This window comes from Chlamydotis macqueenii, chromosome 20 (assembly GCF_036417535.1).
Source record: "Chlamydotis macqueenii isolate bChlMac1 chromosome 20, bChlMac1.mat, whole genome shotgun sequence".
NCBI classification, from domain to species: domain Eukaryota; kingdom Metazoa; phylum Chordata; class Aves; order Otidiformes; family Otididae; genus Chlamydotis; species Chlamydotis macqueenii.
The window spans coordinates 5670933-5696098 of NC_141575.1; the positions used below are offsets into that span (position 1 = coordinate 5670933).

The window sequence follows — 25166 nt, forward strand, 5'->3', positions numbered from 1 at the left end:
GACCTGTAATTGTCTTCCCAGGGACTCGGTAAGTGGCTGCGGCTCCCTGCCTCTCGGCCAAGCCGGAGCACGCTGTGCTCTCGCCGCTACTTGGTTTTGCTTTTGCAGAGCTGTCCTTGGGCAGAGAGAAAGGAGCCCCCGCCATCACTTTCCTGCAGCACCGCAGCTCTGGCACCGCACTCCTCGGGCAGCTTTCGTGCAGAATTAGGAGGGAGATGGGTTTGTCCACTGTAGGAAAATCCTGAGTCGCTTCCAGACCGCTGGACCGGCCAGAAACAACGCTGAGGGGATCCAGTGTCTATGGCCACAGTTTTACATAAAGCGTTACAAAAGAATTTAGCAAACCCGATTTCCAGCACTGTGAGCAGAACACCACAGGTAAAACAGATTAAAAAGCGAACTGGGCTCCAGCCTGTGGCCTCATTTCTGGTCTTACGGGAGTGACTTCAACCGCTACCTGCAGTCAGGCCACAGCCAGCGCAGGATGGGCGGAACAAGGACCCGGCTCAGCTGCCTGCGTGGCCCCCGGACCCGCATGGGAGCACAGGGTGAAGGCACATGCCTTTCCTTTAAAGGCGATACAGCCGCTGACCTCTGCTCCCCCGTGGGAGTGTCACTGGCAGGAGCTGGCCATGTCCAGCTGCTCCCGTCCAGCCTGGTGACACCAGCCAGCTCAAGACCTCTTCAGTGGGGAGGGTGGGTGGGTGTGATGTGAGACCGGGGGGTGATGCAGCTGCAAGTGACAGCTCTCCCACCTCCCTGCCCAGTGCATTGCTGTGCAACCCAGCCCCTGGCACTGCCAGCAGCTGGGCTGGTCTGTACCTGGGACACGTCATGAAGACCACAGCTGTGGGCAGCAGCAACCTTATGCTGCTATGGAGTGGGGGAAAAGCAGGAGCAGAGCTGCTCTTGTCCTGCAGCACACAGAGGATGGCCCATGTGCCTGCCAGGAGCTGGTTAAGGGTCCAGCTTTGCTGCTGCTTGGCTGTGGTTTTGCCCTCCCTGCTGCAAGCTCCCTTTCCCCTGGGAAGCAGGCAAGCTGCGCGCCCTCCCATGAGCTCCTCTCTCAGCCTGGTTTCACTGGGACTCGTCTCTGCACCTCTGTGACCATCATGGGCATTGCACTGCGGGGTGCTGTGCAGGAGGACCAGCTTCCAGCATGTGTGCAACAGCCTCTCTTATCTCCTCCTGGGGCAGGAGGGACCAGCAGGGGTTACGGCTTTGGTACGTTAAGTACTTGATAAGCTGCCCCTCCCCAGTGCACTGTGCTGCAGTGGGGAAAGATGGATGGAGGGATGCGTCTGGCACGGAGATCTGCGACAGTGCACTCCATGATGAGAGACCAACCCTGGGATAGCTCTGTCTCCTGCACAGAAACAGGGACCTGTTAGGTCCCTGGTAGGCGGTTGTCCCCCCAGCCCAAGGGCAGAGCTGGTGACTGAAGCTGTGCCACACAGTGCTCGGGACGCTGAGCCTGAACTGGTGCAGATAAGGAGCTGAGGTGTGATGTCGTATGGTGGGCAGTATGAAGAGCAGTGGGGAGGATGGATGCTGGTTAAACGCAGGGTGTCCTTTGCTCTATCATTCCTTGTACAGTGGGACAAAGCGTCACTGTCACTTTGGGCAGCTCTCGGGGAGGCTCCGCAGAATGTCCTCCAGGTTCTGCTTGTTGGCCTGAATCTCAGCCAAGTCACTCTCAAATGCCTGGATCTTCTCCTGCTGCCTCGCCGCCTCCTCCTGCAGCAGGCTGAGCTGCCCAGCCAGGGTGCCCGGCGCGGCCAGGCGCAGCCACAGCCGCTCCAGCTGCAGCCGCCCGGCGCTCAGCACCACCTCCACCTCCGCAGCCTGCTCCAAGTTGCCTGGCCAAGGGGAGAGAACATGGATCAGAGGCAGAGAGTTAGGCAGGAGAGGCTCTGGACATGCTCCAGTGGCTCAGACCCTCGGCACTAGGCAAACTGGAGGGAGTGGGTGCAGCGGGGCATGGAGGCAGTGCAGCTTCCCAGTGATCACAGATAAGAAAATGGGACTGTGGCTCCAGTCACGTCTCTCTCTTACAGGTGGGTGATGATTTCCACCCTTTTGCAAATCTTTTCTCAGATGCAGGAGCCCTAGAGCACTCAGAAATGTACCCAGATGATCAAAGCAGGGGGAGTTGGAGCAAAACCAACCAGCAACAAGGAGTGAACCTAGCCCAGCACATCGCTCCGCTCCAAAGGGACCAAGCCCTTGATCCAGCCCTGCTCCTTCTGGAGATGCCAAGGGAGATCAGTGTCCCCACACCAGGCATGAGCACACACATCCAGCAAGCCCCAATTCATTCTGCACGAGGGCTTTCCTCAAGACATGAGCCCTCGAGAAGCTTTGATAAGATCCTGAGCAATCTCAGCTGAAGGGCACCCAGCTCAGCCTGGATGGCCAGCGAGGAGGAGACCCAGCACCAGCGAACAGGAGAGCCCCAGACCCAACAGCTTGGCCCTTCCCCAGGAACCCGCACCCCACTCCCATCTGGGTCTCACCTAGGCTGTTCAGCAGGTCATTCAGGGTCTTGATGTCTGAGATGAGTGAGCCTCGGGCTTCCTGGAGACTTTTTGCCATCTCACTCACCTCTGTCCCCACCTTCCAACACAGACAGACACGCAAGATCAGGGACACCATTGACCCTTGGCTGGATGGGAAAGGGAAGGGGATCCCAGGAATGTCCCCAAGGCACTCCCCATACAGTGGAGCCCAAAAGCCAAGTTGCTCCCCATGCTTTGAGCTGTAAGCAAAGCCCCTACCAGGCTCTGGAGGACACAACCTGCCCAAGGGGACCTGACTCACCTGGTGTGCTTCCTCCAGGTCCCCCCTGAGCTTCTCAGCTACACGCTCCTGCTGGGAAAGCTCGCGCTGGGTCTCGTTGGCACGTGTGGCGAGCTGGCTGGCATGCTTGCGGGCTTGCTTGGTCTCCTGCAGCACAGCCTGTGCCCTCTGCAAAGGGATGGAGATGGGGACAGTCACCTGGGGACACGGAGGGGGACTGCAGCTGGCACCCTGGTCAGGTGCATCCTCCTGGTCTGCACTGGAGGGGCAGCAGAAGCTGTATTTGGGAGTTTTGCAGCCCTGCAACAGGCTGGGCTCTGCTGTGACAGGTGCCAGCCCGACTGCGCCCCGCAGCCTGGCACGGGCTCCCTGCACCCCACATCCCTCTGCTCAGACCTTGGTGCTCTCCCCAGAGACTCGCTCAGCCTCCCTGGCCATCCTCTGGGCTGTAGTGGAGATGGACAAGGAGTTTCCCAGCATCTTCTCTGCCTGTTTAATCTTCCTCTGGGCTTCCACCATCGCCCTGTCCCGCACAAGTGCCATCCTCCTGCTCAGGGCAGCCTGGCCTTTCCGATGCCCCAGCACCTTCCTCATGCCTGCAGGGACAACCTGGCCATCACCAAACTAGTCCTTTCTCCCCTTGTCACCCAGAGCCAGGGTGGCGAGAGCCAAGCTGTGGCTGAGCTGGTGCCATTTACCTTTCAAACTGGCCAGGAGGGACTCTGCGTCGGAGAGCACGTCTTTTCCACGCGAGACGGCCGAGCTGGCTGTGCTGTGTGCAGAGCCAGTCCGGTCACGCAGCTGGGGAGAGGAGAGCAGGAGTGAGGGTGAGGAGGGGGAGAGTTGCATCCAGCTGGGAAACATGGGTCCCAGCCCACTCCCACTCGGTGTGCAAGCTCCTTGGGTGATCCAGGAGCCCAAGGGCGGATGTTTCCCAAAACATCTGCTCCCAACTCCCTGGCTGCAGGCATGGTCCTTCCAGCTGCTGGAGCACAGGGGCTGAGGCTCACCCACCCCACTGTGCCCAGGTGGGAGGCAGGAGAAGGATGCACCCAGCACACCCCCCCAGCTCCAGCTGGAGCAGGGGGTCCCCATCACTTGTTTTTCAGAGATACCCATGCAAGTGAGCAGCAATTACCTCCTCAAAGCCACGAGTCCTCTGCAGCTCCTGGTGCAATCTGGCTGCCAGAGCACGGGACACCTTGACGGCTCGCCGAGCCGATGGCTCCTGTGCCTCCGCTGCCTGCTCCAGCGCTGCCAGGTCCTGTGCCAGGGCTCCAGCCTGTGCCGGCAGTGCCTGCTATGGGGTCAGGGATGCCAAAAGCTCTGCGAGAGCATCTCCCAGCCCAGGAGGCAGCACTGTCCAACAGGTAGGGATGGAAGCAGGAGCCTTCGCTTGGACGCTGCTCACCTGCCCCAGTGCAGCCACCTGCAGAAGTTTCTCGGCCATGTCCGCATTTGCCTGCTGCACGGCAGCGAAAGCTCCCCTGGCCTCTGCTGCCACCTCCGCCACGCCAGCGCCCAGCTCCTCCTGCGCCCGCTGGATTTCCTCGTACCTACGTGGACAGGACGCCACAGTCACCTGAGGCCCTCTGGTCCCTCAAAGGATGGAGATGATGCCTTGGGACCTGGCCCTGGACATAGGTGCAGGGGGAAACACTGGGTGAAAAGGCATGAAACACCCCAGCACGGAGCACCCTGGCTCTCCACTTTGCAGTGAGTTTGACAGGACTCAGCATGTCCCTGCCAAATCACTGTGACCAAGTCCTGAAACAGGGACCTGGCCGGAGGCAAGGGGCTGCGGTGCCCTCCCACCCAGCTCCTTGCTGCCAGCCCCCCATTACTGCCAGCCCCTCACCCGGCCTCCAGCTCGCGCTGCGCCTCCTGCGTCGCATTCCCTTCCAGCAGGCTCTGCAGGAGCTCAGAGCTGGCGTTGGCGGCACGCAGGGCTCTCCCGACCACCGCCTCCACCTGTGCTGCAGCATCCCCGTGGCTGCAGGGACAGGGGCACCCAGAGAGATGATATTAGGGGTTGGCCTCCTGGGAAAGGAGCAGCCATCCTGCACCCCGAGCTGGGCAGGCAGCCTCCTCTGCCTGCGTGTGCCGGGATCAGACAGGGTCAGGCTCACGGGGACAGCGAAGCCCAGGCTCAGGGCTCCCATATCTCCATCCATCACTGCCTTCCACGGGCAGAGAGCCAGGAAGGGAAGGGAAGGAGGGTTCCGGTACAGCGGCTATCCCAGCCGATACAGCCCACGGTGCGGGACTTGCATGCGTACCTCTCGGCCAGCGCCCGGGCCTCCAGCGCCCGGCGGCTCCAGTTTGTGGGCTGCTGAGGGATTTCCTGGGGAATCTCCTTGAAACACAAACAGCAGCAGTGAGACCCCGGCAGGGAGCAGGGACCCCCAGATCCCACCAGCCCAGCACCAATGAGAACCTCCCGAAGGGCTGGAGGAGGTTTGCAAACAGGAGCGAGCAAGGGCAATAGCTCCTCCTGACTCAGCTGCAAGTAGGGCTGTACCCGTGCGGACCCCAGGCTTTCCCACCCGCCCACCGTGCTGGTCGCATCACACCCCAGCAGTCCTGCACATCCCACTGCCCCCCAGGATGGCCACCAACCCCCCAGGAGCCCCGGGGCCAGCAGGAGCCCGCACCGTGGTAGCCAGGGTGTCGGCAGCGTGCAGGGTCTCCCGCTGGGCTGACTGCAGCACGGCCTCGATCTCCGACAGCAGGATGCAGGTCTTGGGGGGTCCGTGGCCAGAGCAGCCGGTGGCCCGGCTGGCATTGCTGAGATGTCCCCGCACGATGCCCAGAGCCCCTGCCAGCCGCCCCACCTGAGCCAAGAGGGCAGCCCGGGCACCTGCAAAACAGCACAAGGAGGTGCTCGGCGCTCCCCACTTGCCTGTGGGGCTGCCCCATGGCCGAGCATCCCCCCTTCTGCCTGCTAATAAAAGGGGAAGATGGTCTCTCCCGGGTACTCAGGAGGGTCCCAGGGATGCAGCACCCAAAGCCTGCTGGTGCTCAGCCCCTACAGCTGCTCCATGGGTGCAGGTACCCCTGTGGTGCTCTGTCCTGTACAAAAAGGCATGGCCCCCCAGCTGCCCTCCTCCTCTCGGTCACCCCATCGCCCATGCTGAGCCCAGCGCTGATGTGGGACCTCCCTGCACCCACCCAGCTTGTCACAGCACCCGGCAGGAGCAGAGGGTCCCCAGAGGGGTGATGTGGGGTTCCCCTCACGGTGAAGGGAAGGGATGTTCCCCGTACCTCGGAGGAGGTGAGGACTGGGCAGCCCATCTCCCCGGGGTGCGTCTCCCAGTACGAGGGACTGGCCTGGGTGGGCATCGCAGCCTGGTGTTTGCAGCCATTCCTCCATGTCCTGCAGCCTGGCCTTCAGCCGCTCAGCCTGCAGGCGAGACGCGGGGGGACGGTGAGGCAGCGCGGGGGCTGGGACGCTGCGCCCACCGCGTCAGGGCACAGCCCGTACCTCGTCCTTCACCAGCCCGTAGCAGGCGGGACACTGCTGGCAGCGGGAGCTGGGTGGGTCAAGGAAGAAGTTGGCCTGGCACTGGTCACACTTGTAGCCCACGAAGCCGGGGCGGCAGAGGCAGGTGCTGTTCTCGTGGCACTGCGGGGTGACGGAGCCCAGCGGGGAGCAGTTGCAGGCTGCAAGGGTGGCAGAAAGGTGTCACGCCACGGCTGCCGGCCCCGGTTTTGGGACCGAGGCGCAGTCCCTGTCGCCGTTACCTCGGCAGCCCTTGGCAGAGAAGCCGAAGAAGCCGTGGTGGCATCGGTCGCATTGCTTCCCCGTGACACCTGGCTGGCAGGAGCACTGCCCCGTCAGCGCGTGGCACCTGCTCTCCCGTGACCCCGTCGGGTGGCACTCGCAGCTGGCACCGAGAGGTGGAGGGTGATGAGCGAGCGAAGGGATGCAAAGAGCAGAGACCAGAGCTGGGGACGCAGAGCCACTGCTGTCCCCTCACAGCCCCACGCCATGCCCCACATACCTCTTGCACCCCACGGCGGGCTGCAGGCCGAAGTAGCCAGGCTGGCAGAGCCCGCAGGTTCTGCCCGTCACGTGCGGGAGGCAGCGGCACTGGCCCGTGCTGGGATCGCAGCCCTCCAGCCCCAGGGCTGAGCCGTCGGGGTTGCAGTCACAAGCTATGGGAGACAAAATTCAGCTAACATCCCGGCACAGGGCTGGCAGATGGGACAGCGGGAATGGGGCACGGGGGCTGCATCCCCCACCAGCAAATAGGCTGAGCCCCTGCAAGGCAGAGTATCTCCAGGGAAGGATGGCAGTTGAGGAAGGTGGCAAAGGCCATTTTTAAGCATTTGGGGCCAACCCAGACGATCCATCAGCCCCTAAAACCGCTGGGCATCCTCCTTCCATCCTCTGCCTCCACTCCTGGGAGGATTTTGGCTGCGGGACCCAGGAGAACAGGGCCAGCCCCCGGGGCTGTACATACATGTACACTTCTCTGCTGGGTCGGGAGCCAGCGCATCCCCGTAGAAGCCCGGCCGACACCTCTCGCAGTGCTCGCCGGTCGTGTTGTACAGGCAGCGCAGGCACCGGCCGGACACGGGGTCGCAGTTCCCCACGGCATTGAGATCCACGTTCCCGTGACACTGGCAGGGGACGCAGGGATGCACAGGGCCCCTCTGCCCCAGGGGATCCCCAAAAAACCCATCGTCGCAGAGCTCGCAGCGTTTTCCTGGGGAAGGTGAAAATGTGGAGAGGGTCTGGCCGTGCCGGCACTGCCCACGGCCCCCTTGTCCGCCCGCCCCCAGCCTCACCTCTCTGTCCCGGGGGGCAGTGGGTGCAGACCACCTCCCCGCTGCCAGGCATCTCGGTGCAGGGTGAGCGGCCGGGGCAGGGGCATGGCTTGCAATCATCCAAGCGCCCAACGAAGGGGTTGCCGTAAAACCCAGGGCTGCAGCGCTCGCAGGAGGGACCTTCTGTATTGTGCAAGCACTGGCAGTGCCCTGCGGGGAGGAAAACGGAGCTGAGGGTCTGCAAAAACCCAGCCTCCAGTAACAATGGGGCCCACGGGAGTGGCCGAGAGCCAAGCCCCGAGCATGGCACACCGCGGGGTGCCGAGAGGGATGCGCAATTCCAGCTGATGGATCACACTGGGATTGCACATCACCAACCAGGACTCATAACGTTTTCCCTCCTGGCCCCATCCTTGCTCAAGGGAAAAGGTTTTGGAGAGGACTCTGGGGGCCCAGCACCAGCCCTATGCTCTCCCGCGGCGCAGGGACGAGGCGGCACTGGCGCACACAGGCAGCGCCGTCGATGTGCGCAGAGTCTGTCGGCGCCTGCGATAATCCACAACACATTTCCCAGCGACGAGGCGTATCCTTTCCAGCCTGTCATGGAAAACACAAGCAGCCGACCGGCACCCAGCGGGGAGCGAGCGTCTCCTTGCGAGCCGAGCCAGTGAGTCACAGCCTTCCAAAATCAGCTGGGAGGAGGAGGAAGGATGCTCAAGGAACCCCCCACCTCCAGGCAGAAGCTCTGCTTGACTGGAGAGAGAGAAGGAGCCAGGGGGAGGATTTTTCTCCGTGATCTGTGGGATCAGGTCATACCAGGCAGGCTGCGCAGGAGGGAATGGGTATTTTTCCATTTTCTGCATGATGGAAAAGAAAGGAAAAGCAGGCGGCAGGAAGGAGTGGAAAAACAAACTAAAGGAAGGATGCGGGCTGGCAGCACCCAGGCTGGGACATCAAAAGCCTGGCCCTGTCCCCGGGAAGCATGCGGTCGATGGCACCAGCCCCAGCTCTGTGAGATGAGGGCGAATTTGCAGAGCTGCTGCCGCGTTTCCGCTGGCAGGACGGGGCACTCGCTGTGCTCAACGCCTCTTCCATCCCGGCCGTACGCTATTGTCGCTCCTCGCCGAGGGGAGAAGCCAGCGCAGAGCCCCAGGGGCTCCCGTCCAGGTACCAAATGCATCATTTTCTTTCCAAGCTCTTTTCAGCACTAACTAGAGCTGCTGCTTTCTGCAGGGGCGGATAGAGAGCAAGGCAGCATCTCACCAGCCTCTCCCAGCTCCGATCTGCCTTTCCCCAGTGCTGACAGCAGCGAGGCTGGCGCTGGATGCACGCAGCCACCTCGAGCTCCAGGCCAGTGGTTTGCAATCCAGCCCCCCTTCCCTGACTAAAGCCACCCAGACGCTTTGCCTGCCAGCTCAACAGCCCATGAACCACCCCAAACACAGCTGTGCTACCCTGAAGATTTTGCTTTTGCTTTTTCCTCCCTTCAAGCCGCAGTCCTTGTTACAGTCACACTTCTCCGAGCTGGGTCTGGCAGCAGAGCAGGGCTTGGGCTGGCAGCACGAGAGCCAGCTCCTCTGGTGCCTTCCCACAAGCCTGGCACCACTGTATTTTCCTGCTCTTTTACTTCTTTCTCTGCTCAGGTTCACCCCCACTTTGCAGGTGACTGTGCCCAGTCCTGCTCTGCTCCCCAGGGCAGCAGTGCTGCCTGTGGGACCCATCCTGGCAAAACCCTCTGCCTCTCTCCTGCCCTGACCCCTGCCTCCCCGCTCCTCTGAGGACCAGCACCCTTCCTTTCTCCTCCTTTAGGGTCATAACGAACCATGAAAAATACCCCTCTTATTATAAATTACCACTGTTACTGCGTTTCGCTGATTATCTCTGTGCGTTACGAACCCGGTCCCTCTAACCAGCCAAGGAATTCAACTTGCAAGTTAGGGGTATGGCAGCCTCACAGCTGGTTTCCAGCGTCCCTCACAAACAAGCAATGACACAGATTTGTCACCCGGGACGAGCAGAGGGGTGCGCACCTGCCAGGGGGTGGCAGTCCCCATGCTGGTTGCAGGCGCAGGGCACGCAGCTGACGAAGGGGCCGCCGAAGGGGATCTCCCGCTTGAAGCCGGGTGCGCAGGACTGGCAGAACTGCCCGGTGTAGCCCGTGGGACACGTGCACTCCTCCACCCAGCCCGCCCGTGCCCCTGGCCCGGGGCGAGCGGACGTGAGCTGGACCTCGCTCAGGGACAGCCTGCCTGCGAGAGAGGAGGGCGGTGTGAGGATGGGATGGCGCATCCCTCGGCCCTGCTCTCTCCATCCTGCCTGGAAATGCTCCAGACAGGCATGGGAGCCTCCAAAATCCCTCCTGGAGAACCCAGGGGTGTTTGCAGAGAAGAGCCAACCCCTACCCAAACACACCCCCTGCAATGCCTCTCGTCCCTGAGAGCCTGATGCTGCTCTGATGTCCCCAGCCCCATCTCAACTTTGTCCCCATGGGGACGTTGCATGGAGCCACCCACCTTGCACGGGGCCGCAGCTCACGCGGAGGCGGAGGGCTGTCAGGTTGGAGAGCAGGCGCTGGAAGCTGAAGGCCGACAGCGAAGGCTCCACACCCTCCTCTGCCTCGTGCAGCCTGTTGGAGAAGGAGCATGGAAGGAAGGACAGGACCAGCCTGACAGCCACGTGCCGCAGGACAGCTCGGCTCCCTGACCAAGACCCCAGTGCAGCGATGGGGGTGCAGTTCCCCGAGGGGGGCAAGGAGTGGGGCTGAACCCCACAGCAAGATCAGACACGCTGTGTCCCAAACCCAGCTGGGGCTCCCCAAAGCGCCAGGATGGGTACCTGAAGACAACAGCCTGCTTTCCGTGCTGGGGCTGGCTCTCGCTGCTGGACATGGTGATCTCCAGCCCCTCACTCTCCAGCACCAGCTGGACCCGGAGCAGGGGCATCCCGGTCTTCGTCACCGTCCCGTTCCCCTCCGCTCCCAGCAGCAGGGACAGGAGCTGCCCGTAACTGAGACGCTGGTTCTGCAAAAACTTCTCTGCGAGAGGAGAAAGGAGCAAAGTCTGTAGGACATGGATGTAAACCCTGCACAGTCCCGTTCCCACTGGCAGCACTGGGAGCCACGGTCACCCTTCTAGAGCAGGGCCAGCTCCAACCTGCCTTCTGGGGGTCCCAGCCCACAGCCCCCCACTGCCTCAGGTTATCGAAACACACTCAGCTCTGGGCTGGAGCCCGGCACCTCACGCACCAGCTTAGAGGTGGGATATCCCATGAGAGCAGCAGGGGGTCCCCATGGCAGAGCAGGACCCCGGGGACCCAGCACCCACAATACCTGGTGCAAGAAAATCCACCGGCTCCTCTCCATCCCACTCGGTGACGATCTCCCCGTCAGCCCAGCGCAGAGGCAGGTTTGTGGTGCTCGGAGCCGCGGCAGCCCAGCCCTCCAGCCCTGCATGGCGGCACACAGCGGCAGTGCATGGGCGAAGGGAGCAGCAAGTCCCCACCAGCCCAGGACTGGTGAGTTGCTGCTTTTGGGGGGCTTCTGTCCCTCCTTCTGAGACTCTCCAGAGCCTTGTAAGGGGCCAGCGCTTTGTAACACCCTGCTCCGCTCAGGCTCTGTGCTCTCACGCGCTGGAGAGTGGCCCTAGCTGTCCCCAGATCTGTTTATTTTCTTAGATTTAGAGGAAATTAATATCTTTAAACTTTTGCCCCGCTGCCTGTGCTGCAGTTCCAACATTACTGTGGGCTGGAGAACGCGGGAAGCCCAGGGAGAGATGGGGTGTAATTGCACTCAGTTGGTTTCCTTCGGAAATCAGTTAAACTCCCCCCCGCTCCCCAGGGTTTGCTATTTCTTCTAGCCCCAGGCGCCCGCAGGATGAACACTTGGAAATGCCTCCCCAGCTCTCGAGTGGGCTGTGCTCGGTTATCAAACCATCCCAAATCTGGACCCTTTCACCCAGTGCGGGAAACTTCCAGCTGGTCCAGCTCAGCTGCGGATCGGGGAGCAGGGCTTTGGGGAGCAGGGCTTTGGGAAGGCAGGTGGCTGCACCCTGCCCCACGCTGCCCGACTGAGCCGAGCCTCTCCCAGCCCAGCCCAAGGCTCTGCCAAACCTGGCCCTAAAGGAGCGTCTGCACGAAGGGTGGAAAAAAAAGACTGGCTCGGTTTCCAAGCTGCGGAAGGCGTTACAGCAGCACAGGAATTGGCAGCACGGTTTAAAGGCAATCGGGATAAACCCGCGCCTGGCGCGTTCATCTTCATCTGCTCGCTGGCCCGTGCGCCCCATCGGGTGCCCGTACCCTGTCGGGGTGCAGGCGGGGGTCCCGGCGAGCAGGGGCCGCGGTGTGCCCGCAGCCAGGGCTGCACACGTCGGGCTGTGCGGCAGATGGCAGGGTTTCTCCAAATATCCTGCACGCATCCAGCCCTGCCACGCGCAGCCCTGCCTGCAGCTGGGTGAGAGCACCCCATCCCGCTCCCCTGGCCCCCGTCTGCCCCGACCCATCCCAGCTCGGGATGGGGAGAGGAGGGAACAAGGGGGAAGTCCCCACCAGGCTCCATCATTTTAGGTTTTAATCTTTCTGAGCTGACTTTCGGTGCTCCCACAGTCCAGGCTGTGCCCAGCCCTCCCTAAGCGATGCACAGCCCTGGGAACAGGCTGGCACGGAGGGGAGCCAGGGAGAGCCCGTCCCCACAGAGCTGGGGGCAAAAGCAGAGGTTTAACAGCAAAATAAAGGCAAACCGGAGAAATGACCCTCCATCACCACCACTCAGCCCCAAAGGGGCATGGCTCAGCCCCGGAGCAGGATGCTCCAGCCTTCCCAAACTGCCAGAGTTTTTTGGCTGGAGTTGGTGCAGCTGTATACTGTTTCACCCAGGGCTTGGGGGTTGGTACCTTGGCTGAAGTCGGAGCGGACCTGGGTCACCTCGTAGCCATCTGCCGCCCTGCAGGCGCTGGAGTGGCCGTGGCAGAAGCAGCTGGTGCAGCCGGCGGGGTCGTGGGGCTGCAGGTTGAACCAGCCCGGCTGGCACCTGGGCATGGGGAGGAAACAGGAGCAGGTGGTGTGGGGCAGGCAGAGCCGCAGGGGACCACAGCAGCATCCCAGGGGGGACAATGGTGGCAGATGCAAGTGAGCCCAGTCCCAGTGGTCCAGAGGGATGCAGCCCCATGGCCTCACCAGCCCGCCATGGCCTCTGCAGGGAGCAATCCAGCAGAATCCCCATCACAGAGCCCCTGCCAGGGTCATGTGTAGGGGCTGGTGAAGCAGCAATGCCCCATACGAGTGAAGATGCCTGCCCTGCACTGACCACCGAGCCCCGGCACTGATCCCAGCCCAGAGGGGGGCGGTGGTCCCGTCCCCATCCCGGGGCCGCAGTGCTTACCTGTTGCACAAGTGTCCCTCCACCCTCTCCTTGCAGGTGCAATGCCCCGTGTTGGGGTCGCAGGTGCCCACGCTGCCCGCGGGGTCGCAGGCGCAGGGTCTGGATGGGGCGAGACGAAGGTGTGAGGTGAGCCCCAGTCCTGTCCCGCTGCTCCTGCCCGCGGCCGGGCTCCTCCTCACCTGCAGCCGCCTTCGCTGAGGCTGTGGTAGCCGTCCTTGCAGCGCTCGCACTTCCAACCTGTCACGTTGGCTTTGCAGAGGCAGGTGCCCGAGCTGTCGCACTGGGGCTGCAAGGAGCCTGCAGGGACCCCGGACAGCCCTGAGGCTCAACCCCAGCCAGGGAGAGGCACGAGGGAGAAGACAAGGAGACCTTGGGCAATGGAGAACTGACCAAAACCATCCCTCCCAGCCAAGCCCTGGCCAGGGCAGGGGTTTTTCACGTCTCGACGCAGCCCCACACACCTGCGGGGTGGCAGTGGCAGGGCTGGCAGGCAGCCTGCTGCTCCCAGCGATAGTGGTTCTGCCGGCAGCGCTCGCAGTGGGGCCCGGCCGTGTTGTCGCGGCAGTTACGGCAGTGGCCCCCGTGCCCGCTGCGACGGTACAGCTCCCGGTCGTAGAAGCACTCGTCTGAGCGGCCGCTGCAGTTGCAGGCTGTGGAGGAGCAGGAAGGGTGGTCAGCTGAACTCAGCGGCTCCCGGGGGGCACGGGGCTCAGCCAGAGGTTCAAGCATCCTCCTGGGGGGCTGGATGAGCCAGAGGGGCTGCTTGGCTCAGCGGCATGAGCTTTTGGCAATGCCTCTGCCTTTGGGAGCGGAGGTGGGTGCAGCACCGTGCAGAGAACGGATGGCTGCGCTCGTGGGGTGAGGAAATGTCAGGGGATTCTCGGGGTGATGCTGTGGAGGGGACCCCTGGGGGGGGAAATCCTCCCTCCCTGCCCTTGCAGAACAGAGCAGGCACTCCCTACCCGATCAGGAAGGGCAGGAACTGCCAGACACGCCAACACAGCACCAGTGCTGCCCATCAGGACCAACCACACACCGTGACCGCGGAGCCGTCCCGGGCGATACTCACGGAGACACTCGTTGGCGGCCTCGGCGGTGCCGCGAGCCCAGGGCCGGTCCTGGTAGAAGGGCTGGCAGCGCTCGCAGTCGGTGCCGGCCGTGTTGTGCTGGCACACGCAGACCAACCGCCCAGCCTCATCCGGCGCGCACTCGCTGGCGTGGCCGTTGCATTTGCACCTGCAGCAAGACCCCGGCGCATGGATGAGCTGCTCCGAGCACCGGCGCGGACGGCAGTGGGACGGTGCCCAGACTGTGCGGCATGTGGCCCCGCTGCCGCGCCGGCTCGCCTGGGTTGGCCGTGGGGCGGAAAGCAGCTCAGGCTGTGCCAGTGTTGAGGCCACCCGCCGTGTCCCCGAAATGCTCCCGGCCACCTGGGAAGTCACACGCTGCGGGTGGCCCATGTGAGACGCTAACCAGCTCCAGCTGCTGGGGCCCGAGGGGGTGGGATGACAGTGACGGGGGCTGCCGGCCAGCTGGGAGAAGCCATGGCCCCACTGCCCAGGGCAGGCAGCTCTCACTGGGATGGAGAGATCGCCCACTCCTCCCAGCCAGGGAAGGGCACGTGGCTGCGGGCAGCAGCAGGTGGGTGCCACCAACGTCTCTGTCCCACATCAGCGCCCCCATCCCACTGGCAGCTGCTCCAGCTCCTCTGGCCATGGCCATGCCAACTCCAAGCTCCTCCACCAGCCTCTGTGGCTGCGGGACATCTTTCTGCTGGCACCCAGGGTCCAAGCAGGGGCACAGGAGGAGCAACACGAGCCCCAGTGCCGTTAAAAGCCATGGGGCTGGGAGGGGGCAAAGCAAATACAACTGGTGGCAAATGGAGAGAGCTGGGGGGGGGGGGAAGACTTCCTTTGTGCACAGCTCAAAGGATTCCAGGTTTCGTTACCCGTCTGTACCGCCAGCTCCGGTTTAGAGATGGAGGAAGCCACGTCTGAGCAGTCTGCCCCAAATGTGCAATCCAGACGAGACCGAGGTGGGAAGCAGCTGCCCCAGATCCCAGCCCCACAGCCCTAGGAAGGTCCCCCTACTCCTCCCCTTGCTCCAGCGCGGTTGCCCCTCACCTGCCGCCGACGGAGAAGTCGGAGATGGCGTAGTAGTACGACTGCAGCACCTTGGGGTCCTTGAAAATGTCGTCCCCAAAGGTGTTGAGCCGGTTCAAGGAGATGAGCAGGTCGGTGACGGTCACCCACTCCTGCGGGGGACACAGGGAAGGTGCCTTGGCCAGGGGTCTGGGCCACCAGCTCCCCACTCCGGCTGGGATGCATCCTGCACCTCTTCCTACGGGGTTGCAGGGCATCACAGGCGCATTTTAGTGCGCCCAGTCCCGGGGGACCATGCACCCACCTGCAGCGCGGGGCTCCCGTCGAAATTGTAGGCGCTGGGCCGTCCCTCGAGGGTGGAGAAGGCGACGTTGCCCCCGCTCAGCGGGGAGATGTCGCTGAATTCGTCGGTGCAGAAGGCCACTTGTTCGTCCTCCCCCGGCCGCAGGTAGTGCCGCTGCCGCTTCCCGTAGGTCTTCTCGCAGGATGCGCTGTAGTACTGGAAGGGCACCCAGGGCCCCTCGGGGCGGCTGCGCTTGTAGATGGCGAAGCTCTCGGGGCGGCTGGTGTGAAACTTCAGCCGCACGTAGGTGATCTCGTAGGCTTTGCCTGAGGACAGACCCGCCACGCCGTCACCCTCTCCTGACCGCCCGGTGGGCGCCGCAGCCTATGCCAGGGCTGAAATTATTCCGGAGTTCTGTCCTGCGCGGCGGCCGGCATCCCCCCAGTCCCACCGCGGGCACCGTCCCCCTCCATGCCACAGCGAAGAGAGGAGGTTTTTTTTTGTGCAAAGCAGAAATCACCATCCAGCTGCCCCTGATGCAGCCCGCACCCCGTTCAGCCCCAAATCGGCTCTCGCCCCACAACAGCCACCCACCCGTGGCACGGATGCACCAGGTGGGTTGCACAGGCAAGGAGCCGCTGCAAAGCCAGGCTCTAACCAGTGCTGGAGAAGAGCCAGGCCCACAGCACCGCACAGCATCCCCAGGCCAGCGGTGCCACGGGGATGGGGAGGTGGAAATGGGCAAGGCCAGCCTCTTCCCAGAGAGCCGCATGCCGGGACCCGGCATCGCTGCCGCCTCTGCCGGGATGAAGACAAAGAGAGGCCGTCGATCCCCGGGGCAGCCGGCGCAGCTCTGAAAGCGCTTGAAAGAACGAGCAAAAAGGGGGAAAGAAAACACCAAAGTGAACATCAGAACCGCCTAATTGCCAGAGATGAAGGAGCAGCTCAAAGACTGGATTGCTCCATAGCAGCACTGCTCCTGACAGCACAAAACAATTAGCTGCAAGGTTTTGGCTTTATTTGAAAAGATAATGAGTTGGGAATGCTAGAGGGGTTATTTCGGGACTAGGAAAACAAGCCTTTAATTGGGCCCATATGAATACTGTCGCGTATGTGCTGCGACTGCTGCGGGGGAGCCGAGGCAGCCCAGCTACTGGTGCTGGGAAAAGCAGCTGTGTCCCGTCAGGGATGCGGGGAACACCCGGCCGAGCGCCCGCGGAGGGGCACGGACCCACTCGCAGCCCACCTGGAGGTGGCGAGGGCCAAGATGGGGCTGCAACCAGGCTGTCCCACCGCCGCTGCGCTCCCCGCCAAATTCACCTCCCTCCGGGATGGCGGCAGCGGGGGTTCCCCTACCCTGCACCCCGCGGTGCAGAGAACGCCCAGCGGGCGCCGGTTCTCAGACAGCACAGTCCCAGGGGGACGTCTACCAAAACAGCGAGGTCGGGGCCATCGCCTCCCGGCGCAGTTTCCTCTGGGAGAGGAAGGGAGCTCGGCGCTCTGTCAATAAACAGCCCCTGCCCCGAGCAGCCCCGAGCAGGGGTGGGGGGTGGCTGCGTTGGGAGAGCCAAGTGGTGCCTCCAGCTGGGATGGAGGAGACCCGCTGCCGGGGGGAATCATCCCGAGGGAGCGCGTGCTTTTCTCACACAGGCGTTTTAATGAAGCAAATTCCGCTTAGAAACAAACAACAAAAAAATAAAATCCAGAGAATAATCCAGGGTGGTGGTCTCCCCTTTCCTGCTCGGAAAGATGGGACACAGTGGGATGGGGAGGCCAGGAGGGTGTGCAGGCGGCTGAGGGTGGGGGGCGATGGCACCAGGACCCGCAGGATGCTCTCCCACTTGGGCTGTCCTCCAAACAAAGTGCTCACCTGCCTCCCGCAGAGCCCAAACTGCAGCTCGTACCACACCGGGGGCTGCAGGCAGAGGATTTTGGAGAGGAGAGAGGAGCGTGTGGGACAGTTACACCACCTCTGTGTCCCCAGCCACCTCCGGCCCCCTCGAACCTCGGCTCCAGGAGCCTGCTACAGGCTCACATCCCATGGGAAAATCAGAGTCAGAGCCACTGCCCGATACGGACACTCTGAACAGAGCCGCTGGCACTCGGAGCTGCCCAAGGAGCCTCGGTGGCGATTGCCTTTGCAAGCCTGCGAATATTTTGGGTTCCTCCCCGACATCTGACAGGGTAAACGCAATGGCCATAGGCGCTCGCCGTTATCGATCCATTCCGAGTCCGATGCACTGTAACGGCACGACTGAAACCTTGCAGAGAAGAGAGATTTTAAGGAGGATAATCTAATTAACGCCAATCAACAGCGTGCAGGTAAACACAGGTCTTGTCCCACTCATTGGATATCTTATTTAATAAGCTCCCCAGGTAACCCTGCTGCAGAACCTACGTCTGACTCGGGACTGAGCAGACGAGCAGGCTGGCAGGGACAAGCTACGTGGGTTAAAAAACCCAATTACTCGGTGAAGCTCATGAGCGAGGGCTCGTCCCGGGCCGCGGCCCAAGGGGCTGCAGGGGCCGGTTGGGCTTTTCCTCCATAGCCCAAGTGAAAGCATCAAGGTAGCAATAAAAAGGTCTGCAGCTGGGACAAGAACGGGGCCTGATGGCCACGGGAAAGGTCAGAAAGCAGCGAGCTGGGCACCAAAATGGCACTTTTAGCATGGCAAGAAAAATGAACCACGCAGGAAGAAGGGTACATTTGCAGGGGGATGCTCCAGCTCTGGGAGAGATGCAGGAACCGGGGCTGAAGATGAGCTTGGTGCAACGTTACGGCCTTGGATGTGTTAATGGGAGACAGACACAGCAGGGCAGTCACGGGGACAAAACTCCACTGGAAACCTGAGTGTGGGTCCAAGGGGCCCGCAGAGGAGCCGGGGAAGAGCCAGAAGAAAATTAAGAGAGTGGGAAGCAAGCCCTGAGGCTTGGGGAGTTTGGGCTGGGACAAGGGGCTGCCGCACACATCGGCATGCCGGAGCCTCCACGTATCTGTGTGCCGAGCTGGGACCGGTGGCCACAAACTCGCCCAGAGGCAGCTTGCTCAGCCATGCAGGTTACATTCGGGTTGCCTATGCCCCAGATCAAGCACAAATGAATTTGGACTGACCTGACAGCCTGCGTTCAGTGGGCAAGAGGCCGGCAGATCCCCTTCCATGGGGCTGGCAGGAGCAGGAGCAGGGATGGCAAGCTCCAGCATCACTTCTCATGCCCGGCGGGGAGCCCAGCCCCGGCCCGGGGATGAGGACCAGATGTCCGCTTGCTGGCAGGGGGCTGGGAAAGAGGCGACCTCTGCCCAGCCAGGCAGCTCCCACGTCCCCGCCGGGGCACGCACAGACCCCCCAGTGTCACCCCAACCCCGGGTCCCGCCAGCACAGCTCCGTGCCACATCAGCGCTCAGATGTCCCCTTACCGGCTCCGACTGCAGCCCCTTCGCTACCCCGCTTCGGCATGCAGATGGCAGGAGACAGCAGAAAATGAAGATTTTTACAGGGCTGGTCAATAGCCAGGATCGTTTAGATGGCAGGAAAATGTTAAAAATCCTTTTTAAAATGCCAGACATGCCCCATGGGTTTAAGTACTCTCCAAGCAGGCAGCTTGCACAATATTTATAACGCAGAGGGTCGGATCCCAGCTGGGGAGACCTGCCGGGGGCTGCACGGAGCTCTGCCCCACCGAGGCGTGCCGGGCATCCTCAGCAATGCACGAGGGTGAAACGGCACGGGCTGGGCACCCACCGTGCTCACCCCGGCTCTCGTGGGGGGGGGTCTGTGCCTCCCCCTGCCTGCCTCCGGCTCTGCAAACTTGCATAATCGGTAAAAAGCAGCCCCAGGAAAGAGGGAGAGCAAACACCCTAGGCACGGCTGGCTGGGAAACAGCAGCAAGCACAGCCACCAGCATCCTCACCCCGCAAGGGACCGTGGCTCGGGTGATGGATGGGGCAGACCCTCCCCAGGTCTTTTCAGTGATTTACCCTCAGCGCTTCGCAGAGGGCATCCCCCTCCTTGCACCCCCTAAAAACCCACAGGGATGGTCCTGCCTTTGACCCAGCCAGGAGCTGTGGGATGCAGGAGCGTCCGTCTCCCCAGCCACGCACCCAGGTCTTGATGTGCCCACCGCTGGTTTCCTTCGCCGGCACTTACCCAGGTGGAGGGTGATGTTGACGGAGTTGGGGTGCTGGATACCGAAGGCCATGGACTGGCTCTGCCACCAGGTGCTTTCCTCCTGGCTGTGGAAGTCAGTGAGGAAGGAGGCGTTGTGGTGGAGCCGGGGGTCGGCGGCATCACAGCGGTGGCACAGGGCGCCGGCATGGCGGGCGCCCATCTGTAGGCAGTAGTCCTCGGGGGGTGAACCGCACGTGTTGGTGGCCTGGGCGGCCCGGCCAAAAGCAGCGTTCTCGAAGACGGGCATGCAGCGGCGGGGCTGACCCCGGGGGTCCCAGCAGGCAGACGAGCCCCCTGTCCCCAGCCCCAGCCCCAGGAGGGCCAGCAGACAGAGCCCGGGAGGCCGTGCCATGCTGGGGCTCGGCTGGCCGGACTCTGAGCCTCCTCTGGATGGCATGGAGAGAGCAGGCGGGACGAGACGGGACGGGACGGGATGGAATGGGATGGGATGGGTCCCTCTGCTGGGCACCTCCTCTCGCTCCGAGGTCCATCTTGTGGAAGCTGCTGGAAATGTCAAAAACTTCGTGTGCGAGCCCAAGCCTATAGAATTTGGGCTTCCCCCAGGCCACCCTGGTCCCCAGGGTGCGGAGCGGGGCAGGATGGGACCCCACCCAGCACGGTGCACCCAGCCCTGTTGCTTCAGGGATGGGGAGGGGATTTGCACCTTCGGCTGCATGGATGGAGCTGAGATCTTCCGTATCTCAGCCCCAGGGATGAGCTCGTGGTGATCCACACAACACATGTGCATTTTTCCTTAAGTTGGTGGGGGTCACCAGTTTTCTCACAGCCCCAAAATCAAGAGGAGGTGGAGGAAAGGCAGACCCAGCACCCTTTTCTCCCCCAACACTGTTTTATGGGGACCACACTGCTCCCCCACTCATGCCAGCCTGGGTTGTGGGTCTGACACCCCCCAATGCTTCCACACCAACACCCATGGGTGGGTGTCCCATCCCTGCCTGCTGCCACAGGGCAGCCCAGTCCCCTGGACCAGGGCATGGGCACATCGCATCTCCATGGGGTAACAAAATCAGACAGTCACCAGATCTTGTTAGCAGCTTCTTGGGTACCACTAATTACAGCCTGTGCCAGAGGGGATCCCTCAGTGGCACCCTCCAGATTTGACCCATGGGGACAGCACGGTGCCGTGCTCCCAGGCAGACCCTGACCCCTCCTCTGCAAAAGGGGATGTTTGCAAAAGCGGGGTGCACAGGGGACCACCGCCTCTGCCCCTCCACCCCCCGCGCCACCCAGCTGCACTGCCCGCAGGAGCCCTGGAAACTTAGCCCTCATTTGTAATTTAAGATCGCGTCCTCCCCTTCCCTTCTACTCTTATTTATTTTATTCTCCTTCCCCATGCACACTGCTGGGAGAAAGCACCGGAGGGAAGCTGTGAATCAGAGTCTTCGGCAGCGGCTCCCGCAGCAGCACCATTTCAAAGCCCCATTACCATATATTGACCTGGGTTCTGACAGCCGGAGCCAGCTCCGCTGGGAAGGGCGAATTTCCCAGCACCGAGATGTGCATCAGCTGCCTGGGAGCGGGCAGCCGGTGGCAAGCCCACTGTCAGCCTCTGGGGAGAAAGAGAAGGGTTTTCAGCTCGATAATTGCATTGCGCATCTCCACCACCAGTGTTAAGGGGATTTGCATCCTGCCGAGATGAGGTTTTCCAGGTGTTTTGCTTTCCCTTTGCTGCTGGGGCTGCAACCTCTGGGCAGGAGAGGATTTCTCATGTAATGGTTTTGCCACCTCCTCCTCGGGATGTTGCACACACCCAGGAGATGATTTCCCTGCCCAGCCCATCCCCTCTTGCAGAGGAGTCTGCTTTATTTGCTTTAGAGAGCAACAAGACCACGCAACCAGGGCTCAGGGGCTGCTTGTGGGATGCAGAGTGGATCTGAGCAAACCTGATGAGTATCCTGACCCCACCTCCTCCTCCTCCAGCATGGCATGGGGAGACAGCCGATGGGGCCGGAGCTTGACAGGAATGGGTGGTGACACCGCCATGCCCAGCAGCGGGGATGCTGCAGCCGGTGTGGGAGCAGCACGTCCCCAGATGGATTCAGTTGCACCCCAGGCTCCTGCCAGGTGCTGGGCACAAGCCCTTGCCTGTCCCAGGAGATGCCCCACACTTGCCATGCATGGGATGAGTGCTCTGGGCACAATCTGGCCCCAGCTCGTGGTCTTGGCACTGCTTCAGTGACTCGGACCAAAGACCAGCTGGAAAAGCTCAGCTCCTCTCCCACGCACAGAGAACAGCAATTCCCTGCGGTCAGGATTCCTTGGGTCATCTCCAAGGGAAAACTGAGGAGGCAGGAGACCCCACCTCTGCACATACCCCTCCCAGTCCTGGTGACCGACAACCACCTTGCTGTGGCTGATCTAACTTCAGTCTGCAAGAGAAGGGGCAGGGGCAGCCCCAAATAATCCCCTTTTCTCTGAGAAGACACTGATCATCTCCCCTGCACTGCGATGCCTGCCAGGGTTGGACGGTGGCTTCTCACAGCAAAACCTTCACGCACAGGTGCATCACCCGGCCATGGATGGGATCAGCCCCGGATGGGATGAAGAGCTAAAGCTGGTTATGGGAAACCCCTTGTCTTCCCGGGACACAGATGAGCTTGAACAACGCTGTCCATAAGAGCAATCAGAGCTGGGATTTGCTCCCAGCCCGCTGGTATAGCAGAGCCCAACCTCAGCTGAAGCCCTCTGTACCTGGAGAGACTTCACCCACTGCCCCAGGAGTGGCCCAAGCATGGTGGAGACGGGATGACCAAGGCTGTGGTGACACCTAAACCTGCCGTCACAGGCCAGGAGCCTCCTCCTGCCCCGGCATGGACCTGGCACCCCGCAAGGGTTAAGAACGGTGGAGGCGGTGAGAAGAAAACGTTCTTCTGATTTGCTTAATGAACGTTAATTAAGAAGACAGAAGATAGCAGATTCCTTCAGGGTAGAGATGAAAGGCCCGTTAATTAAATCTGGAGAGAGAGCGCAGGGCCGACTGATCCTCCTCCTGATCAGACCTGACAAGGCAGGCACGGAGCGGGAGCAAGGTATGCCAGAGCCCATGGCCCCCACCTTCCACAGCCCAGCTCAAAGGCGGCAGCACGACTGGGTTTGGACAGGGCGCTTGGTGTGGGACTGGGTGTCACCACCCACTTACCTGCTTCCACCGCTCATGAGGCTGAGGGTGGCTCCATCCCGTGGGGCTGGGGTCGGTACCCCTGGCTCCGGCTGCACCCCAGGCCAGTGCTGTGAGATGGGCACATGCTTGGTTCAGAAGGGATGAGTTGACCTTGCTATAGCACTGGGTAAGACGAGGTCTCCCTTGGCCAGGTCCATTCTAAGGAAAAAGTGGAGAAGGAGGTTTGGTCACTCAGCTCGGCAGTTTTCCCCAGGTCCCACCACCAAAGCCCACAGGAGCTGGGCACAGGTTAAACGGGAACAGTTAGAGAGGCACCGGGTACCACTTTGTGCTGGTGGATCCCCGTGGCAGGAGGGACGAGTCTCCGGGGCCGTCTGCGCCCCACCGGGACGGACCCCTCCTCCCCGCTCCCCATCCCCGGGTTTCAGTACACACACTGCCTCGCCCTCCTGGAGCGGGCAGATCCTGCCACCAGCGATCTGCCAAAAGTTGCTTTTCTTGCCCGTAGTCAAGACCTTGGGAGGCTGTCACACGCTAACAGGATTCTGCTGGCAGCCTGCTGCCTCCCCACCAGCTCTTAGCCCAGGCTTATTTTTAAAAGCAGAGCAGCTGAGCATCCCAATTTACCCTTTGAAACCGCAGCAGCCTTACCTTCCTGCCCTCTCCAGGGCAGTAGCTCTGCCTGCTCGCTCCCTCCCTCCCATTCCCACCCCATCCCTCACCCCGGGACTGGAGCAGGGATGAGAGGCAGGCTGAGCCGTACACGCCGTGGGCATTTCAATCGGCACGGCCACAGCGCTCTGCCTCTCTCCTGGCTCACAGAGGCATGCGAGGAGCAGAGATCTTCGGTGCCAAGGGCTGGGTGATGGGGTGGTCCTCCCCAAAAGCAGCAGCCCCTTGGGCGGAGGGGACTAGCCCCGGGAAGGGCAGCCAGCAGCCCCTGCCTGGGTTCTGCTCTCAATGAGGTGAAGACCCCATCGAGTAGGAAACGGTAGATGCAGTATAAATAACGTCTGGAACATCTCTTCTGTGCGCTGGCTTATTTTGTAAACCTGAACTTTGCAAAATGTCACAAAACAGAGAAATGAGAGGCCTGGGATGAGTAAATCTCTGTTAGAAATTCCCCAGGATGGCGGCAGTCGTGTTCTCGCTCGGCGATGGCACATTACAGCCCAGCGCCAGCTCGGGGACCAGGGTCATGCGCAGCACTGATTGCAGAAAGTATTTAATTAACACTGCCGTAAATACAGCGCTAGCGGTGCCAACCAGACCGCACCGGGGCAGGACGCTGCCGAGCTGCGTGAAGTTTTGCCAAGGCAGACGGGAAAAGACGAGGGAGGGCAGAGAAAATATGACAGATTTTGCTCCCTGCCTTGCCCCAGCCCTTAGGGGCGTCAGGAGGAGGGGACAGAGACCTTGCCCCTCAAGCAAGAGGGCTCCCCCACCAGCCATGGTGAGGACAAGTGAGGAAACCCCGTAATTGGGAAACAAGCTCTCTAGAAGCAAGGTGCTCCCAGAGCAACATCCAGGACAGCCATCACCACCCTGTCCCCTGACACACAAAGAGCCTGGAAGCCACCTTTTCAGAGCTAATCATCCCCGAATTTCCTCAATACCTGGCAGGCAGTGAAAATAGGGAGATCCCAGCTTCACTCATGCATGGCCACGAGCTCATCATCTCACAGACGAGCTGAAGGACGCCAGATCTGACCCAGCCCAGGGACACAGGGTGACAGCTGAGCCGTTGTTGTCCCCAGGACACGTGCTTCACCCATCTCGTCGGGGCTCGGGGACCACGATAGGAGGAAAAGCCAGGTCAGCACAGGACCAGCCAGTTTCCAGCGCAGCCAAAAAGGCCCTTTCCCCGCCTGGGCTCATCACTCGCTTAATGATACCCGCTAAAAAGCTTCGGAGTCCCTAATCACTCATCATATTACGGCTGCTCACGAGTGAGGCCAGCCAGTACAAACCTCCTGGAAGCCTTTCTAATTAACAAGCAGGAGCTTAGGCTCTCCCAGCCCAAAAGCAGCATCTCAGACAAAACTGGCAGCCTTCCCTGCCAGCCGGTGGGCTCCCTTGATAAACCCCCTTAATGGGCTTGTTAGCATCACCTGAGGCCACCTCGTTGGCTAACGAGGCACATCTGTCTGTCTGTCCTCCCCTGCCTCCTTGCTGTGGGTGGGGAGAAGTCCATCCATCCATCCATCCATCCATCCGTCCGTCCATCCATCCATCCATCCATCCATCCGTCCGTCCGTCCGTCCATCCGTCCGTCCGTCCGTCCTTACCATGGCAAGAGCCATGGGATGTGCCCAGCATGGCTGCCCCCAACCCTTCCTAGGTCCCTGGACACGTCCCCCTCGAGGTGCCCTGAGCATCCCCTTCCCCAGGAGGCTGGGTGACAGCTGAGCAGCAGCAGATGCCACCAGATGGTCATCCCAACTGGAGACCCAGCTAAACCGATAACCGGGAGCCCCCTCGTTTGCTAAGTGACTCTCAACAGTCTAGGGTTGCGCTCACTCTCTGG

The 25166-nt window shown here is 61.7% G+C and overlaps 1 protein-coding gene across 2 annotated transcripts; it reads right to left on the bottom strand.

Moving 5' to 3' along the window:
* Positions 1-297: 297 nt before the first annotated feature.
* Positions 298-22717, bottom strand: LAMC3 (laminin subunit gamma 3). Of its 2 annotated transcripts, XM_086764124.1 has the most exons (30): positions 22658-22717; positions 20956-21067; positions 19477-19998; positions 15353-15657; positions 15070-15200; positions 14016-14182; positions 13408-13596; positions 13126-13243; positions 12947-13045; positions 12459-12595; positions 10901-11017; positions 10408-10606; positions 10086-10198; positions 9603-9821; positions 7594-7782; positions 7266-7511; positions 6804-6957; positions 6544-6686; positions 6284-6462; positions 6064-6202; positions 5454-5659; positions 5079-5155; positions 4658-4792; positions 4211-4355; positions 3938-4099; positions 3498-3600; positions 3196-3395; positions 2821-2967; positions 2517-2616; positions 298-1859 (listed from the first exon to the last, which is right to left on the bottom strand). In XM_086764124.1, exons 3-30 carry the CDS (start codon positions 19892-19894, stop codon positions 1615-1617), a joined length of 4782 nt encoding a protein of 1593 aa, XP_086620250.1. In that variant the 5' UTR covers positions 19895-19998; positions 20956-21067; positions 22658-22717; the 3' UTR covers positions 298-1614. The 2 variants fall into 2 exon arrangements, with proteins under 2 accessions (XP_086620250.1, XP_086620251.1); XM_086764125.1 differs by lacking the exons at positions 20956-21067; positions 22658-22717 and having other exon boundaries at positions 3938-4096; positions 19477-19849.
* Between the last annotated feature and the right edge of the window lie 2449 nt (positions 22718-25166).

Bases quoted from the DNA above. Each gene is read 5' to 3' on its own strand.
- LAMC3 (XM_086764124.1), bottom strand. From the start codon at position 19,894: ATGCCATCCAGAGGAGGCTCAGAGTCCGGCCAGCCGAGCCCCAGCATG. The intron at 9,822-10,085 runs GTGGGTGGCTCC...CCTCTCTCGCAG, and splicing joins GAGCTGCGGCCCCGTGCAAG to GCAGGCTGTCCCTGAGCGAG. The intron at 3,396-3,497 runs GTAAATGGCACC...TTGTCCCTGCAG, and splicing joins CCTCCTGGCCAGTTTGAAAG to GCATGAGGAAGGTGCTGGGG.